This window comes from Bacillus rossius (genome assembly GCF_032445375.1).
Source record: "Bacillus rossius redtenbacheri isolate Brsri chromosome 9 unlocalized genomic scaffold, Brsri_v3 Brsri_v3_scf9_2, whole genome shotgun sequence".
NCBI classification, from domain to species: domain Eukaryota; kingdom Metazoa; phylum Arthropoda; class Insecta; order Phasmatodea; family Bacillidae; genus Bacillus; species Bacillus rossius.
The window spans coordinates 3,643,299-3,659,708 of NW_026962013.1; the positions used below are offsets into that span (position 1 = coordinate 3,643,299).

Sequence of the window (16,410 nt, forward strand, 5' to 3'; positions counted from 1 at the left end):
ACTGAAGAAATTAGCAACTGATGTTCAATACGACATTAACTGAAGGCTAAAAAAAGGGGGTTGTCCGAAAAGTCGGTTTTCGGACAATAATTTTAAGTGATAACGTCATAAGAAAAAATTTTCATACTTTTTTGATTTTCAAATATTATTTAAAGTTTTTGCCAATTTAATTTAAATATTTGTTTAAATATAATCACGAACAATTAGTTAAAAAGCCCGCCTTAACCTGTTTGATATTATAGCAGATTTTTTCGCACGGTGGTTGGCCGGTTCTTGCACACTCGGCTCAGGCGGAACGTGACACTTTTTCTTGCGTGCAGCCGGCGTTCATCGATTTATAAGACGTTATCATGTCAAAAAATGGAATTGGAGCCAGAAAAGTAGTACCATTAAACATACAGGGATGTCGTAAGCAGGACCTACAGAAAACACTGTACTCTTCCAGGAACTGAATTTTACGGAAACATTGTTATTTGATTTTTGTAACCCACATGTGGCCAAAAATAAATTCACATTTATTACCAATTTATCTGTAATACATACTTGTCAAAATATTTTTATTGAACAATTTGCGCACCCTTAAAAAAAATAATTTCAAAGCTGGTTGGAGTAGTTCCTCTGCTGCAGAATGTTGGGCTGGATGTTCACAAACTCTGACTGTGGACAAACTATGACACTGCTTCGAGGATGCAGTCGGTATCACCCCTTGTGCATCTAACAAACACAGTTTCTCCAATGTCTAACTGCAAATCAACATCATCAAAGGATTGTGTTGTTTTTTACCAGTAAATAGGTGGACTATGGAGATTTTATGGTTTTATGTTTAGGCCAATTTAATTTTTAAAGCAGGAGTCTTCAGTGTTTTTGTTTTTATTTTATATGAATTCCGTTTATTCATAAAGATGGCATTTTATTCAACCCATTATGTCACACAAATGATTTATGATACTTATTTCACCAAAACAGTGTCATCTGATGGATGATGCAGTCCGAACAATAAATACAAATCTGCAAGTATTTGTTTGAAAAATATGCCCCCATCATAATGTAAAAATGAGTTACTAATAACAGTTGTAAGATCATACATTTTTCCAATATATTTAGTAGATATATTTTTGTAAAAACTTAATGCTGATTAATTTCATGATAGTAGTTGCATTTCGGTGCTGTATGGTGTATTACAGTGCATTTCAGTGTTATAATAAGGTGTATTTGACATACTTTTCTGTGTTATTTATTATCAGTTTTATTCACCATATAATCTTGTCTCTATTTTATCCTGGAGTCCTTACCTCCATATGGAATCTACAGATCAAAAACTGAATAAATAAATAAATATACTAAACTATTGAATTTATAAGTTACTTTACCAAGTCATTGTCAAAAATTGTTACATGTAGGGTAATATTCAGTTTGCAGTTCTCTTACAGGAATAACTGTGAAATTGGGAAATCGGCACTACCGGCAAGAACAAGAAGGTGAACCAACCGTAGAGCAGGGAGTGCGCTGGGTCGTTGGGGGGCGGTCTGCGCGGGGTAGCTAGTTCGCACAGTCCCTCCCCCACCAGCTCCTTGCCCCTCGTCAGCCCCCGGGACAGGGCCAGCACGGATGACGCCTCCGCGTGCAGGCGAGCTAGGCATCTGTGGGCAGGGCACGACACGTCACGCCAGTGGCATAACAAGCGGGTGGCAGGGATGGCCCCTGCCAGGGGCGCCGTCGAAGGGGGTGGGGTGGGGGGTTTGCCATGACGGTTTCACGGTCACTGAAACCCCCCCCCCCCCCCCCTCTTTTTTAATCCAAGAGGGTGCGCCATTTTCAAGTTTGGCCAGGGGTGCCAGTCACCTTAGCTACGCCACTGCGTCAACACGCCACTACCGTCTCTTGGTTTTGCCAAACTGCTACTGAAAGGTGTTGAGGAAGACGTACATTCATATTTATATTTGAGTTAATTCTCAATTTGCAAACAACTGTCTTACATAAAGCTCAAAACTGAAAGTATTTATGCAGTACTCTCTACAAACATGCAAGGGGTAGATGGCCGAAACAGCTTGTCGGAAGGATTCTTAGTAAATTATTATGCTCCCGTGTCCTCCTACCTTCAGCTGTCTCCTCGTGACACCTCACTGGCATCATGAACCCTGACATGGGGTAAGATAACCCGCAAGCTTTGAGTGTGTGCCGTCACAACTTTTCAAAATAACTCTGAAATGGCTTTTAATGGCTCTTAGTGGCATGTTTAATGTTTGTAAAAAATGATGGACAACACAATTACTTAAGGTTTTGTATATTATACAGTGTAAAACAGCAATGGAATGTGTATGTAGAAATTTTTTAAATCAGAATTTGCTTACTTCACATGAATAAATTTTGATTATACTTCTCATAATATAAAGGAAGTTTATACTAAAAATACAAACTAAATAAAAAATAAGAAACTCAAAATAAAAATTGGAGGCAACGTTAACAGGGCGAAGCATGGACTAGAAATATAGTAAATGTCATTCGGCAACCAGCTGCCAACTATCTTAAACAGGTAATATTCAGACAGCAGTGTTGCACAAGAACTGCAAAGATGCAGGCGTGCCGTAGAGCCAACGGTCATCTCCAGCAGGAATATATCGAAACCAGTAACTCACTCCTGTGTATTACAAAATAATTACGAGCTCTGGAGCTCTTCAGTGCCAGATCTGAGTTGAGAATCTGGCTCTGCGAACCACCTACTCAAGATGCTTGTAACGCTGAGTAGCTGGTGCCAACTTAACTACATAGTTAAACCAAAAAACAAATGTGCACCCACACGCACATTCACACCCACCCACACCCACACAAATTCACACCCCCACACATTCACACCCTAACACATTCACACCCCCACCCCCACACACACATTCACACCCCCACCCCCACACACTCCCACACACACATTCACACCCACATCCCCACACTCCCACACATTCACACCCCCATCCCCACCCACACACACTCCCAACCCACCCACACCCCCACCCCCACCCACCCCACACGAAGAGGAGATGCACATATCCACAGTAACGTCACGGGGCAGCGCAGTACACTCGCCTGTCCAGCTCCCCACGCAGGCTCATGGAGACGTGCGAGGAGTCCGAGGGCAGGGAGTGGTCGCGCACCAGGCTGGCCAGCGCGGTCGTGTCGGGGGAGAGGTGCACGCGGTCCGTGGGGCTCAGCTCCTCCACCAGCGTGCCGTTCAGCTCCTCCTCGCAGCGCGCGCAGTAGTCCAGCAGCTCTCGCACCACGCAGCGCAGCACGACCAGTGCCTGCTGCAGCTCGTCCCTGCAGCGCACACAACACTCCGTTCCTGCCGTGCTCTTCGCCTCATTGTCACCACAGCAACGTCACACCACCAATGCACTGATTATTCTCTCAAAAATTAATTTAAAACTATCATACTGGGTTATAGTCAAGCATTCTCTTGAGCAAATGAACGAATACACCTACATCTTCTTTATCACGATAATCAGTGACAAGAAGGAGTTTTAAAAATCCTTCGCTTCAAGACTCCCATTTAATTCCATCATACTTCAATTCACGAGCAATACCAACGTGCACTGCCAGTGGAAGAAACAGGTCTAACCTAGACTCGAATCTAGGACTTCCACGCACATTCTATAATCCGGCAACAATCAAGCTGCTCACATTCAGATTTATATGACAGTAAAAGGTTTTTAATCGGCCATTCTATGGTTCAGCATTCTGCAATCCAGCATCACATGGTTAGTTAGCCACATCACCAACCCAAGATTCGGCACAGTTTATAATCCTGCATCATAGGGTTCGGCACATTCGATAATTTGGCATCCTATAGTTCGGCACATTCTAATCGGGCAACAATTGAGATGCTCGCGTTAAGAATTTTTGGGTGTATTCCAGCTGCTGACCTAGGCTGCCAGCATTTATAGTGCGCTCAGAGTTTATCCTGTCTGTTTTAATTTCAGTACAATATATTTCCAGTTTTATAAGAGTTTACATTTCACATTTCAATAGTACATTTCCAAAATGATTTTTTGAAGAATACCAATGCTCATCTGTATTTTTTTCTTTCTGAAAAGTAGCTTATTGGTAGAGCCAAGATTTTATGGTGTTATAAAAATGCAAATTTCATCATTAAAAGTGGTGGATTGTGCCTTCATCGTTTTTAAAGATTAAACGTACGTAACAACGATGGTCAACTGCTACAAATATTTGTGGTAAAACACTTAAAATGTGTACATAAAACAATACTACATATTAATAATGTTCGCAGGCTTTCACGGCCATTGTCTGAAGTAGCTTGGCTTCTGGGTTGTAGCCGCGTCCTTGGTGAATAACTCACCAACGTTTCGGTCGACATTGCAGGTAACTGCTCCCTGATGATAGCGACTGCAATGTCGACCGAAACGTGTGTGAATTATTCGCCAAGGACGCGGCTACAACCCAGAAACCAAGCTACTTCAATACTACATATTGTTACGAGTGCGTGAAACGGGTTCGTAAGATTAGCCAAATTAATTTTTATATAATATTTATTACTAATATTTACGAAACTCACCTCTCCCTGATGAGGCCCTCCAGAGACCCACCGGAGTCGAGCTCCACCAAAGAGCTTTGCTGACACGAGAACGTCAGCTGATCCTGCACGACCGCAATGGCGTGTGCAGATTCACCAACACAAACACAACTCTTGTAACAGGAACACTTAGCACAATTATTTATAACCTTCATTAGGAATGGAGATTATGGTGAATCAAACAAATCATAATCACAAATTGAAACATTTCCTTGGACACACACCATTGTTGTTTTGCAACGGCGTCTATCCGAGAAATTGTATTAAATCAAAATTCCCCATTGCATCAATCATTTAAAGAACGTATGGAGAGTCCATAAAAACAAACATGTTTATAAATCACTAATTTGCTTTTATTTGCATGCATGTGAAATACAGTAGGGTGCCTCAGGAAAAAATTTAATTAAGATTTACTTCACCTAGAGTTCTAAACTATTTCAAGTACAAAGTGATATAAAATAGGCTTCTATGGGAACAAAGCTCTACTGTGCCTGAAACATCATCCTACAGCATCACTGGGCGGTGTAACGTATAGCGACTCCCTCGATATAACTGAATGTGCGGTAGTGACAAACAAGCGTAATGCTCTGCTCCCTTGCCTTCTGTTGCAGAGTGTTCAAGGCAGCCAACTCCTGCTTCAACCTGTCCACTTCGCGCAGCAGCGGACCCGCGAACCTCTCCTGCAGGGCCGCCAACTCTTGCGGGATGGGCCCCGACTCGGAGAGGAGAGCCTGCGCGCGAATGACCAATGTCAGACGCCGACAAGAGCCGAGAATCTGGTTCGTGGCGACACAGAACGTCAAGACTTGGAATAACATTTATCTTACTACCCTCCGATGAACTATGGACGTTCGCAAAGCACCAGAACGCACTACGGTATATAAACAGTAGCTACGTTGTACACGAAGAGTAAACAATGACAAACACAACAACTGGTGATAAGGCAGCTTGCAAGTACAAAGTATAGAGAAAACCACAGGAATGAAATGATAAATGCGAAGTGTGTAAATGTTGACTTAAGGCTGAGCACATCTTCACAAGAAATGAAGGGAGACCAGCAGAAGCTCGAACATAGTCCTCGAAACCTCAAGCACAACTCGATGGTCGAGTTAACGTGATCTAGGACTGCAGAAATGGTAGCAAATACCTGCAGTTCCAATGTAGTAGACCATTTTAAAATGTGGTAGTTTTTTTTTTTATTAAAATATGTTTTAGAAAAATATTGAACATATATTATTATTTTTTAGAGGTCTACTTCTAGTTGAAATGATCATCCTGTTCTATTCCAGTATAAAAAAAAATAAGTGCCTGTACTTATATATGTACGTTAGAAGTTATACTTACTTGATGTATGAAAAACTAACTTAAAATTGCATGCATATAATTAATAGAAATACAATAATAAAAGGACTGGAATTATATAATTACAGTTGGTAAAATATAAATTCAATAAAAAAAATTTAAATAAATAATAAGTAATTAACAAAAATAATTATAATTTATCTTATTGTACTGAATTAAATTTAAATGAATACTCAGTATTCAGATGGTAATAGTTTTGTGTCTGACAACACGTGGAAACAGAATTTTTTTTTTTGTAGTTTAAATTCAGCAACAAGATATAAATTTGTGAATGCTTATGCTGTATTGGATTATATGGTTAGTCTTCAACATATCACCGTGATGCTACCTAAGTTTCAGCTGCTCTAATTATTGTTGATGATTTAAATTATTGTTTTTCTGATTGCCATAAATACAGGCAATAGGATATAAAATTTATGTGTAGATATATGCATTTCTTAAGACAATTAATTAAACAAATCTGATGACTTATAGTAGACATGGAACAGCTTAGTGGGAGTGTCTAGGCTCCTTTTTTTTTTTTTTTTTTTTCCATTGGTTATTAGCCATGTGAAAATTTAAGACAACTAAAAAATAATTATTTGTGCTATATATATTATAATGAGATCACAAGCGCCACTGTTTAGTTATGTGTCAAGAATAATTCTTTAATATAGAATAGTCAGGAAATTTAAGAAAAAAAATATTGGAATATATTTACATATTAAATTAATAAAAACAGTGATAATTTTTTATGAAATCAAATGATTGTCATTGTATATTGTAAGTGTAGTTCATGTGTTATTATGTTATGTAGTTGTATTATTGTATTATTAGGTAATAAATAAAGTGTAACCACACAAAAGATTTGCTTTTACTAATAATGAAAAATAAAACCTTTTTATAAAATATACCAACTTGTAAATTTACCCAAAACACTATTATTTAAAAACAAGATTAATTTTTAAAATAAAAATTTGGATAATTTCACTAATTAATAAAAAAAATGTGCATCTTTTGGTTATTATACACTATCAACAAAAATATAAATTATTACATAATCAAAACACATGGTTAAGCTCTCAGATTATATATCATTTGAATGCATAATTCCTCCAGATGTAAAAGAATGTGAGAAAATAATATGATCTTCGAATTTTAATGGCAATGGAGAAGTATTTGTAACATTTGAAGTTAAATGGATATTTTCTATTGCAGAACATAAATCAAAATAACAGACAGCACAAACAAAATCCACCCCAGAATGATAAGACACCAATGGAAATTCAACACCTATCAATGTGAGACAAATAACTCGAGCACTAAAATATGAGAGAAACAAAACCAATTTTAAAGCATTACAAGAAATAAAATAGTCAAAAAAAGATAAAAAAAACAAAAAAAACTCAAATATTTATTGACCTTCAAATATGTAATAAATTACAGCCACAATAAACTAAAATATATACTATCATTCATTTTATAAAAAAAATATACTTGAATACATACACATTTCAACTATAATAAAATTAGCTTAAGACAAGCTTATACATTTACATACCTAGTATCTCTAGAGAAAACTATAACTAATTTAATTGACAAAATTTTGAAATAATTTTGATTATATAATCGCATCTCTAAGAAGACTTAAATTTTGAACTAACAAACAGAATATTCATTATTGCATTGATATGTAGATTCTCGAACAAAAAAAAAAAAAAAAAAGAAGTGAGATCAATAGCTCTAGTAGAGGAACAGTTTGATTGACCCGACACCAGTGAAGGACAGGACCGCACGTGAAAGGTGGTAAGCGTGCGTGCAGCCGAGCGCACGGTACCTGGAGGTGGTGATGCAGGGTGGCCACCACGTCACACCTGGCTTGTTCCACCTGTTCATGCAGTCGCTGCTGGCACGCCACATGCTCCACTTCTAACATACCGGCCTGCAGTTAACAACCACAACACGAGTGTCGGACGCAAGCAGGCACAACTCGGCCGGCCGTCAAAAAACAACCCAACTACTCCCCACATGCTCTATGTATTCTAAACTACCGGCCTGCTGTTGTAACAACCACAACACGAGTGTCGGACGCAAGCAGGCACAACTCGGCCGGCCGTCAAAAAACAACCCAACTACTCCCCACATGCTCTATGTATTCTAACATACCGACCTGCTGCTGGAACAACCACAACATAGACCGCAAGCAGGCACATTGCCACCAAACAACTACTCCCCACACGCTACTCTTCTAACATACCAGTTGCAACATGCAGTTGCAACAACCACAACATGGTTAGGTAGTCAGGTGCAAGCACGCATCCATTCGCAACTTTAACCGGGCATCACCGCAGCCCAACTAATAACTACTTTCTCCACTTCTAACATATCAGCCTACAATCGGAACAACCACATCGTAGAGTCGGGCGCAAGCATGTCTACTCTGCTATCCTTCAATGTCACCCCACAACTAGCAAATAAGGTTGTAAAAGTTTATAATAGAACCTTTACCTTGTCTTCTAACTAGGCTAAACTAAATTTTAAAAAAAATATTTTTTATTTTCTTTGCTACGAACACACTTAGGAACTGTTACGAATAAGTATTTTGATGGTTGCCTTTTTCTCGATAACTGAGAAGTGACATGTTAGCAAGGTCTGCATCACTTCAACTATTTGTTACCTTACTTTTAAATAGATTTTTAATTTTCCCAAATGACCAATAAAATAATTTCAGTAATGCAATTCTCATAGAGAAAAGTGCTTGCCACAGAGATGGGTGTCAGAAACATACTGTCTTCCGGTTGCTCAAATGTTCAGCATAGAAGAGTTAAGAAGGACCAATGAAACGTATCTTGAGACTACACAAGAGTGCAGCGACATTGTGGGGAGCGAAGTGTCGGACGAAGCACAAAGCACAACACAAGTTACAGAGATTATGTAACGTCACACTAGATTCAGCAAAAAGCACAAACACAGCAAGCTGCATGTAGTCACATTCACAACAAGACTTAGTGTAGCACAGGAAGCTACGAAGCTACAGTTCTTTGGCACAACAATGAAAAGATGATGCACAGACAAAAAAAAAAAAAAAAAAAAAACAGCATACAGAGCAACATGCGACAAAACAGTCTACCTCATTCACGTCCAATCGGATCCCTCATGTAACATGTTGGAAAATAACCATTCGTTAAACCGGACGGGGCACTGGAGGAAATTACTCCTTTGGTTCTTTTTTTAGTGCTCTTTTATCTTTAATTTCACTATTTTGTACGACGTCACTGCCTAGTCATGATGGGTTTGTTTCACGGTATATTTATGCTAGTCCCAGCATGTCAGGAACACATACAGTGATTTCATAACACTGCTTTCACTGCAATAACAGGGTGGCCACTCTTCTGGGATAATAAAATTCCTGGTTTTTTCCAGGTTCTTTCAAGGGTGGTTTTTATCAATATTTGCATACAATTTGCATTTTTGTTACACAAAGCACACACAATATGATGTTTTAATGCCGTTAAACAATATACAACTTAACTATAGGCTTAAAAATTAAATCAATGAACTTGCTTAAAACAAAACCTACCACCAACAAAAAATTTATAATCTCACGTCACAAAAATTACTTGACACCAAACGCACGTGTTTTGCCCCTCTTGCGTGGCTGGCTAATGCTTTTCTTCCCATCCATGCTACCGATATAGATTTTAACATTACAGAAATTGCAAATAGCGTTCGTCCCGCACTTTGGATCTTTCTCCACCCATTCAAACTCTTCCGTACATTTGTCATTGTATGTGGTGACCGAACTCGTTGACAATTTGATAGTCTGCGCCAATTACATGTTAGATTAAAAGATTCAAAACAACGTCCCGCACAACTAAACTTTTAAAAAAAAACTCGAGAAAAGTATCCGTGATACCGTGACGCAACAACATGAGTGCAAAGTAAAAACAAATATACATACAAAACTAGTGCTACCAACATGCCGTGCGAGAAATTACTACCATCCTACAACAACATTTTCAGCCAAAATGCTGTTGCTTTTGAATACAGAAACATAATAAGTATGGAAGTCTGAATTGTTAACGGTTTCTTACGTACTACAAAAGTTTTTAAATGCAATATGAACAAATTAACTTTCACAAAATATAGCACACGAGCACACTGTCGTGCTTCGACGGGTGGTGAACGTGCTCATTTAACAGCCGTATGTTATTGTGATCGTTACTTCATAAAAAAAATTCCCGGTTCTAATAAAAATTCCTGGTTGATTCCAGGTATTCCTGGTTTTTTTAAGAAATCCTGGCTATTTCCCGTATTTCCCGATTTCCCGGTTGGCTGGCCACCCTGAATAACTGTTGAAAATTGAGGCAGTCGGTCCTCACCTAAGGTCAATTTAAGTTTCCTTAAGCAACTGGTTTCTATTCCTGTTTTAGAGTTTGTAATGACTTTTATGGGTATTTGTAAAATTTTTAACATTTGTGTAATTTATTTAAGTTATTTGTTTTGACTTTATTGTTTTAAGTAGTGTTCAATATTTGTATTCAGGTTACTGCAATTGTATCAATTTCAACAGAACTTTATTTTGTGATTCTTAATGATTCATACAAGGTGCTGCTACCTGGCAAGGCATAGGCAAGGCAAGTTCTTTGGAATGCCACAGACAACACAGACAAGGAACTTGCAACAGACATGCACACACAGCGACACAGCCAGGCACCAGCACGGCCCCACGTACCTGCTCCAGCACGGCCGACCGCGCGGCTCTCAGCTCTTCCTCGTGCGCGGCTTCCAGGCGGTCCAAGCAACCTGCAACCCAACAACACAACAATACGATTGGTCATGCACGCACCGGCCGTCAATATACGACAGGTAGGCGCATTCCTTGCAGTGACATAAAAAAGTGCACGTACGAGTACTGGTTGTGCAGAAATAGTGAAAGACAATACAGAGAACTTGCCTAAATGTATTTTACTGGGACAAACATACACAGTATGTATGTTAGACATAGACAAGATTACGTGGTAATTTTTTTTTTTACGCCTTTTGGTTTTTTCAAACAGGAGGTTTCAGTGTTATTGTTTTTTTTATTAATAAATTCTGTTTGTACATAAATATAGCATATTATTCAATAAACATGACACTTAAACGTTTCATAATACTTATTTCACCAATTCAGTGACAAACATGATGCATTTTTATGATATAATAATTTGTAATAAGAATGTCTAACTATTAGGAACAATAAAAATAAACTGACAAGTATTTGCCTTTTTAAAAATGTACCAACATTGATATGTAAAAATGTTACTAATAACAGTTGCAGGATAAATACTGTATAATTTTTTCCAATCTATTATTACATAAATTTTGGTAGAAATTTCTTACTACATAAATTATATTTATTGAATTTAGTACTATATAAAAATATTAAATTGTTGTGATTTGAGTTACGTTTTGGTTAAAAATGCTGATTAACACCATCATTTCATTTTTATTTAGGTCATTTATGGTGTTTTAACATATTAACTTGCATTTTGGTACTAATGGACAGCAAATTTTGGGTTCAGGTCAAGTCGAGTTCAGTTTTTATAATGAAATTTGAGTTTAGTCCAGACTTGATAAGTTTTGAATCAAATTTGAGACGTCAAGGGTTTTTCTTTAGGTGTAGAGTATTAAAATGGGTTACGCTATATTATTAACAATCAAAATAAATAATGCACGCACAAAATTATATTTTGATAAATTTTTGAAAATAGTTAATCACTGATATCAAGAACATTAATAAAATTAATTTTACAAGATATCTGGGTTTAGTTTTACATATTTTGCCTTGTTTAGGAACAAAATTTAATATTTCGGTATTTCAGAAGAATAGTGACTTCTTGGAATTAAGGGAAATAATGACTTAAGTGAAAGGTTGGTAAGGTTAGGTCATATACATCAATTAGGTACATATTACTTATCATTTACATATAAAATATGAATTATTAATGTGTCTGGCATAAAACAACATCCCTTACACTTTAGTATATAGTATTCCATGAACTTACCAGAGTATCTAATGTTTTCAGTATTTAATTGACCAAATTAACATTTCAAACGCCGTTTAATGGACATGTTGTGTCGGATGCCTGTCAACGTAATGCCCTACGCGCACAGGGAACCTTGCAGAGGTCTGGGGGCCGGCAACTAACAACCGGCAACTCACCACCCCTCCAGAGCCTACTCGAGGTGTGCCCCCCGTCCCCCAAGACCTTCATTCTTCCTCCGGAGCAGCTTGATAACAGCTTCAGATAACGGGTAACAATAGTCTGCTGGCTCCCAGGCTAACGGCCGTCCTCCATTCTGGGTGGACCCCCTCTTGGGACCCACCCAAAATGGACCTCCGAACAAAATTTCCTAGCCCGGATCCACTTTTCCAAATTTTAACCTCTATTTTTAATTTCCCAAACATTAATATACCTAAGGCAGTAAAAATATTTACTTTTCCCGATAAAATGTTTCCAAATTTATTTTTTTTCCTTCTAATTTTAACAGTGCTGGAAGTGCTCGCGGTGTGTGGGGCTTGGTTCCCTTGAGGGAGGGGGGGGGGGAAGATGGGGAACGGGTGGGGGCGGCCTCTCGAAAAGGAGAGCGCACAGTAGGGCCACCCTTGCACCCAACCGAGTGGAACCTTAGGGATTGGGGTATCAGGCTCTATATATGCTGCGAGATCACTAACAGTAACACCATTTATTTACAAGAAGAACGACACCCCGGAGGACTTATGCTGAGAGGGGTCCCGGAATTTTCTTTCTTTCTTTCCTCCGGAGCAGCTTGCTATAAACCTCCCTCCGACCAAGACTGGATAAAAGGCCATGTATACAGTAAATGCAGTGTGTTCCTGGGGCAGCGGGTCCCGCAGCAAAAACAGGTGAATAATTAGTGTTTCAAATGTAAATATAAGCTCATTTTTCAATTATTTCTCAAGTAAAGCCTTTATTCAACATGTTTTGCATTATTTTGAGGTACTGAACTGTTCACAATATATTTACATCCCTAAACATCACCTTTGGTGCGAGACGACGACGTAAAGTGGATGTCCACCGATACATGAAAGTTAGCGTTCAGCAGCTGATTCTTCAGCAGAGTATATTCGGTGCTAAACTATCGCAACAGTTCAGTTTGTGCGGTGGCAGCATCGTATCCACCCACCTGTCACAGCTGATCCAGAAGCACGTCTCAGGCTCCCCAGCAGCGAGGCGAAGCTGTCCTCCTGACCACCGTCCGTGCGCTGCCGTGCCTCGGGGGTGCCCTCGGCCGCGTGAGGCACTTGCGAGGACGCATCCGCCGTCTCTGCACACCTCTCCTCCCCTCGTGGCCACGGCTCCGTGCACACCTGCAACACACCCAGCCGTGTGCCGTGTGGCCTCACGCACGCACGCACGCACGCACGCACGCACGCACGCACGCACGTTCATGCAGAGAGATTACTGGATTGTGGTGATGACGTTTTCAAACACATTTGATTGATTGACACACACTTCAGACACATTTATTAAATATTTTTCATTTAATAAAGTCTTATTACTGTTATTAGTATGTAAAATACCAGAAATAATATAAACAAAAAAAGGTTAAATTAAGTACTAATTTAATCTTGCAGTCAAGCACTGTTCAATGATGACTAAGAAGAAAACCAAATGTACAGTCACGAGGAAACAAATACGTAACTAGTTTCTGGCATTTAGACGAGGTCAGCTTTTGTGGTTCATATGAGTCATGATGTAGAGAAGCTTAACAGTACTTACTTTTCGCTCACTCTCACACAAGAACTAGGACAAAACAGCTGTGATGGATGGAGGGTTTAGAGGGCGAGATGTTCTATGTAACTACCTACTGATACACATACAGTTCTCTACACCAAAAGGGAAAAAAAAAATTTAAACTGCCTTACATTTAAATTCTGCAGCATATAAAAAATTAGCATACCATGAAAACATGACAGATAGATATAGGTAACTAACATGGGGATGTTGTAAGCGTGAATTCAAAGGTAAAAAAAAAAGTTGATTTCATACTAAATATGTAAGTTTTCTCCAACCCCTTTCATGCAAAAGAAGCGTAAGAACTGCTGGATGCAATAGTGATGAAAGTACAGTCACATAACACAACCTGTGTAGAACAAATAACAGAAGCACCTCAAAATTGCTAAAACTTCTAGTCTTATACACTGAGCAATACGGTAACATCTTTCAATGAGATGCACAATAGCGGTGCTGAAAAAAATAATAATTTAATGACTGTTTTACTATTGTATAGTAAAAAAAAATGGAATTTTTCCACATGTGTCAACTAATCTAAATAAAGAAAGACAGGAAAAAACACATGAGCAGTAATCATATCAGTCACGAAGCCACTGCAAATTACTATTACATAAAAACATACGACCACAAACTTTCACAAGGACAATACAGTAAAATATTGTTATAATAAACCTAAGGGAAAAAAAAAAAAAACCTGAGTTTTGGTACTCAATAAGTTAAATATACTGAAAAGTTATCAAGGATTTAAAACCATCTCCTACTGATTAACATAAGTTTAAAACCACCAGGTTCAAGCTCTTAAATCTAAATACAGTACACTCCCGATTATCCGTGAAATTAAGTGGCAGGGCCACAGCGGATAGTGAAAATCGCGGATAATCCGCAAAAGAGCCGAAAATGGGAAACAAAAATGGAAACATTAATTTCAACTTAAAAAGCTAAACATTTATGTACAGTAAAAGTTACAATTAAAGTACAAATTTTTAAATGATGCTAAAATTTTAGTACTTTACCGAGTAATTAATGTAAACATAAAAGTGTTCAACCATACGACTAGAAACAAAGTGCGACTGAGACAAAAATAGCAACGCATGCCAGCTTACTGAGTGAGTTCCGAGACAGCCTGTGACGTTTTACTGTATAGTACTGCACATAATACACTCGTCAGTAGAGTTCAAATTTGCTAACTTGTAATAAAATACAGATTTACATATGTGCTGTATTTTTTCATAGAATGCGCGGATCATTGGGAGTTTACAGTACTAGCAATCTGACTGTGCAAAGCAAGCAGGAAGCGTCCTGACACAAGAGCACGAGATGCGTAGCAAGCTTCCTTCGTTGTTGCAAAGCAGACCTTGCACGGGCCAACCTGGCTGACTGCACGTGAACACCTCACCTTGCTGAGGGCAGCGTCAACGGTGATGCACGCCAGTTTGTCGATGACGCTCTCCACGAAGTGTTCCTCCGCGCCTGGCTTGTTCCCGGGCTGCTGTTCCGAGGCGCCCTCTGGTTCGACAGGCCCCGCACTCATCCGCTGCAACACCCACACTTCCCGTTTCCGTTCCGCTTTACACGATGACAATCTGCAATGTTTGTTAATTCAGCACACACTGTCCTACAGTGTAAAAAAGGAATAAATTATGTCGATCGTGTGAACACTCATCAAGTAGGTTATTTTATCATTTTAATTTGTTATTTTAGTATTAAGTCACAGAACAGTATAGATTGTTTATGACTAAAAATTTCAAGGCAGACTAGTAAACCAATTGAAAGAGCACATAGCATAGCATAATTCCTGCTGCTACAACGAGTCCCAGTGGCAGTTGAGTCCATTACCGCCAACACATTGCACAAAGTGTGGAACGAGTTTGAATACAGCCTCGATGTTTATCGCATAACTCAAGGAGCGTATATTGAGTTACCGTAATTTGTAGTAAAACCTTCTGAGATTCTCTTGTGACTGAAAAAAGTTTCAGGTTAATCCACCGCTTTTTGAAATTGTACAGATCATTTGTGCTCATTCTGTATATTAGCAGGCTATTCAACAGTTAATTTTCCTTTAATATAATTTATTTTCTGAACAAGTAATACAGGAAATTAAATAAGTATATGTAACTAGGTATATTTAAGATGTACTTTAAACTTTTCCCTCAATTTACACTTTCCTGCAATTAACACTTTTTTCTTTTGGTTCCCCTGAACAGTGTAAATAAGGGTTTTTTCCATGATTCCTAAAACCAAAATGTTACTTCATGAGGGTTGTTATTCCCAGGGGTTATAGAATCCAGAGTTGTATATACGTTAACATCAACCAGACTAATTACTAAACATGAGAGATGCCAAGGGTCATGAGGTGTCGTCAATTTAGTGTCATTGCCATCACGGGGCCCTTTTATTGGAGAAAAAGAGCTGGCCACAAGTGCGTTCAGGAGGCTGGGATTCTCAGGAGACTGACCAGAGGCTGGTGCTGCAGCAGCAGCTGCTGGTAGTGGTCGTGCAGAGCTGCCAACTCGCTGGAGTGCTTGCTCTTGAGGTGGTCGCGGGACTCCAGCAGCCGTCGCTCGTAGTCCGCTCTGCAGTGCTCCTCCAGGTCCCTGCACACACCTCGCGCTCATGGCCTTCGCTCTGCCTAGCCATTCCCCTTGTCTACAGTCTCACTGTCCGAGATGCCTCGTTCGACGC

At 39.0% G+C, this 16,410-nt stretch overlaps 1 protein-coding gene across 4 annotated transcripts in view; it reads right to left on the bottom strand.

The window, feature by feature from the left end:
* LOC134543324 (pericentrin-like) overlaps positions 1 to 16,410 on the bottom strand; it is an 80,480-nt gene that overhangs the window by 39,035 nt on the left and 25,035 nt on the right. For 3 of the 4 annotated variants that reach the window (XM_063388270.1, XM_063388272.1, XM_063388271.1), the window contains exons 14-22: positions 16,184 to 16,322; positions 15,125 to 15,262; positions 13,118 to 13,301; positions 10,659 to 10,729; positions 7,761 to 7,865; positions 5,182 to 5,313; positions 4,565 to 4,647; positions 3,079 to 3,309; positions 1,489 to 1,640 (exon numbers count right to left, since the gene is read on the bottom strand). In XM_063388270.1, the coding sequence (XP_063244340.1) occupies positions 1,489 to 1,640; positions 3,079 to 3,309; positions 4,565 to 4,647; positions 5,182 to 5,313; positions 7,761 to 7,865; positions 10,659 to 10,729; positions 13,118 to 13,301; positions 15,125 to 15,262; positions 16,184 to 16,322 (1,235 nt within the window). The remainder of the gene's footprint in view (positions 1 to 1,488; positions 1,641 to 3,078; positions 3,310 to 4,564; positions 4,648 to 5,181; positions 5,314 to 7,760; positions 7,866 to 10,658; positions 10,730 to 13,117; positions 13,302 to 15,124; positions 15,263 to 16,183; positions 16,323 to 16,410) is intronic. The other variant, XM_063388273.1, reaches the window with a different exon arrangement.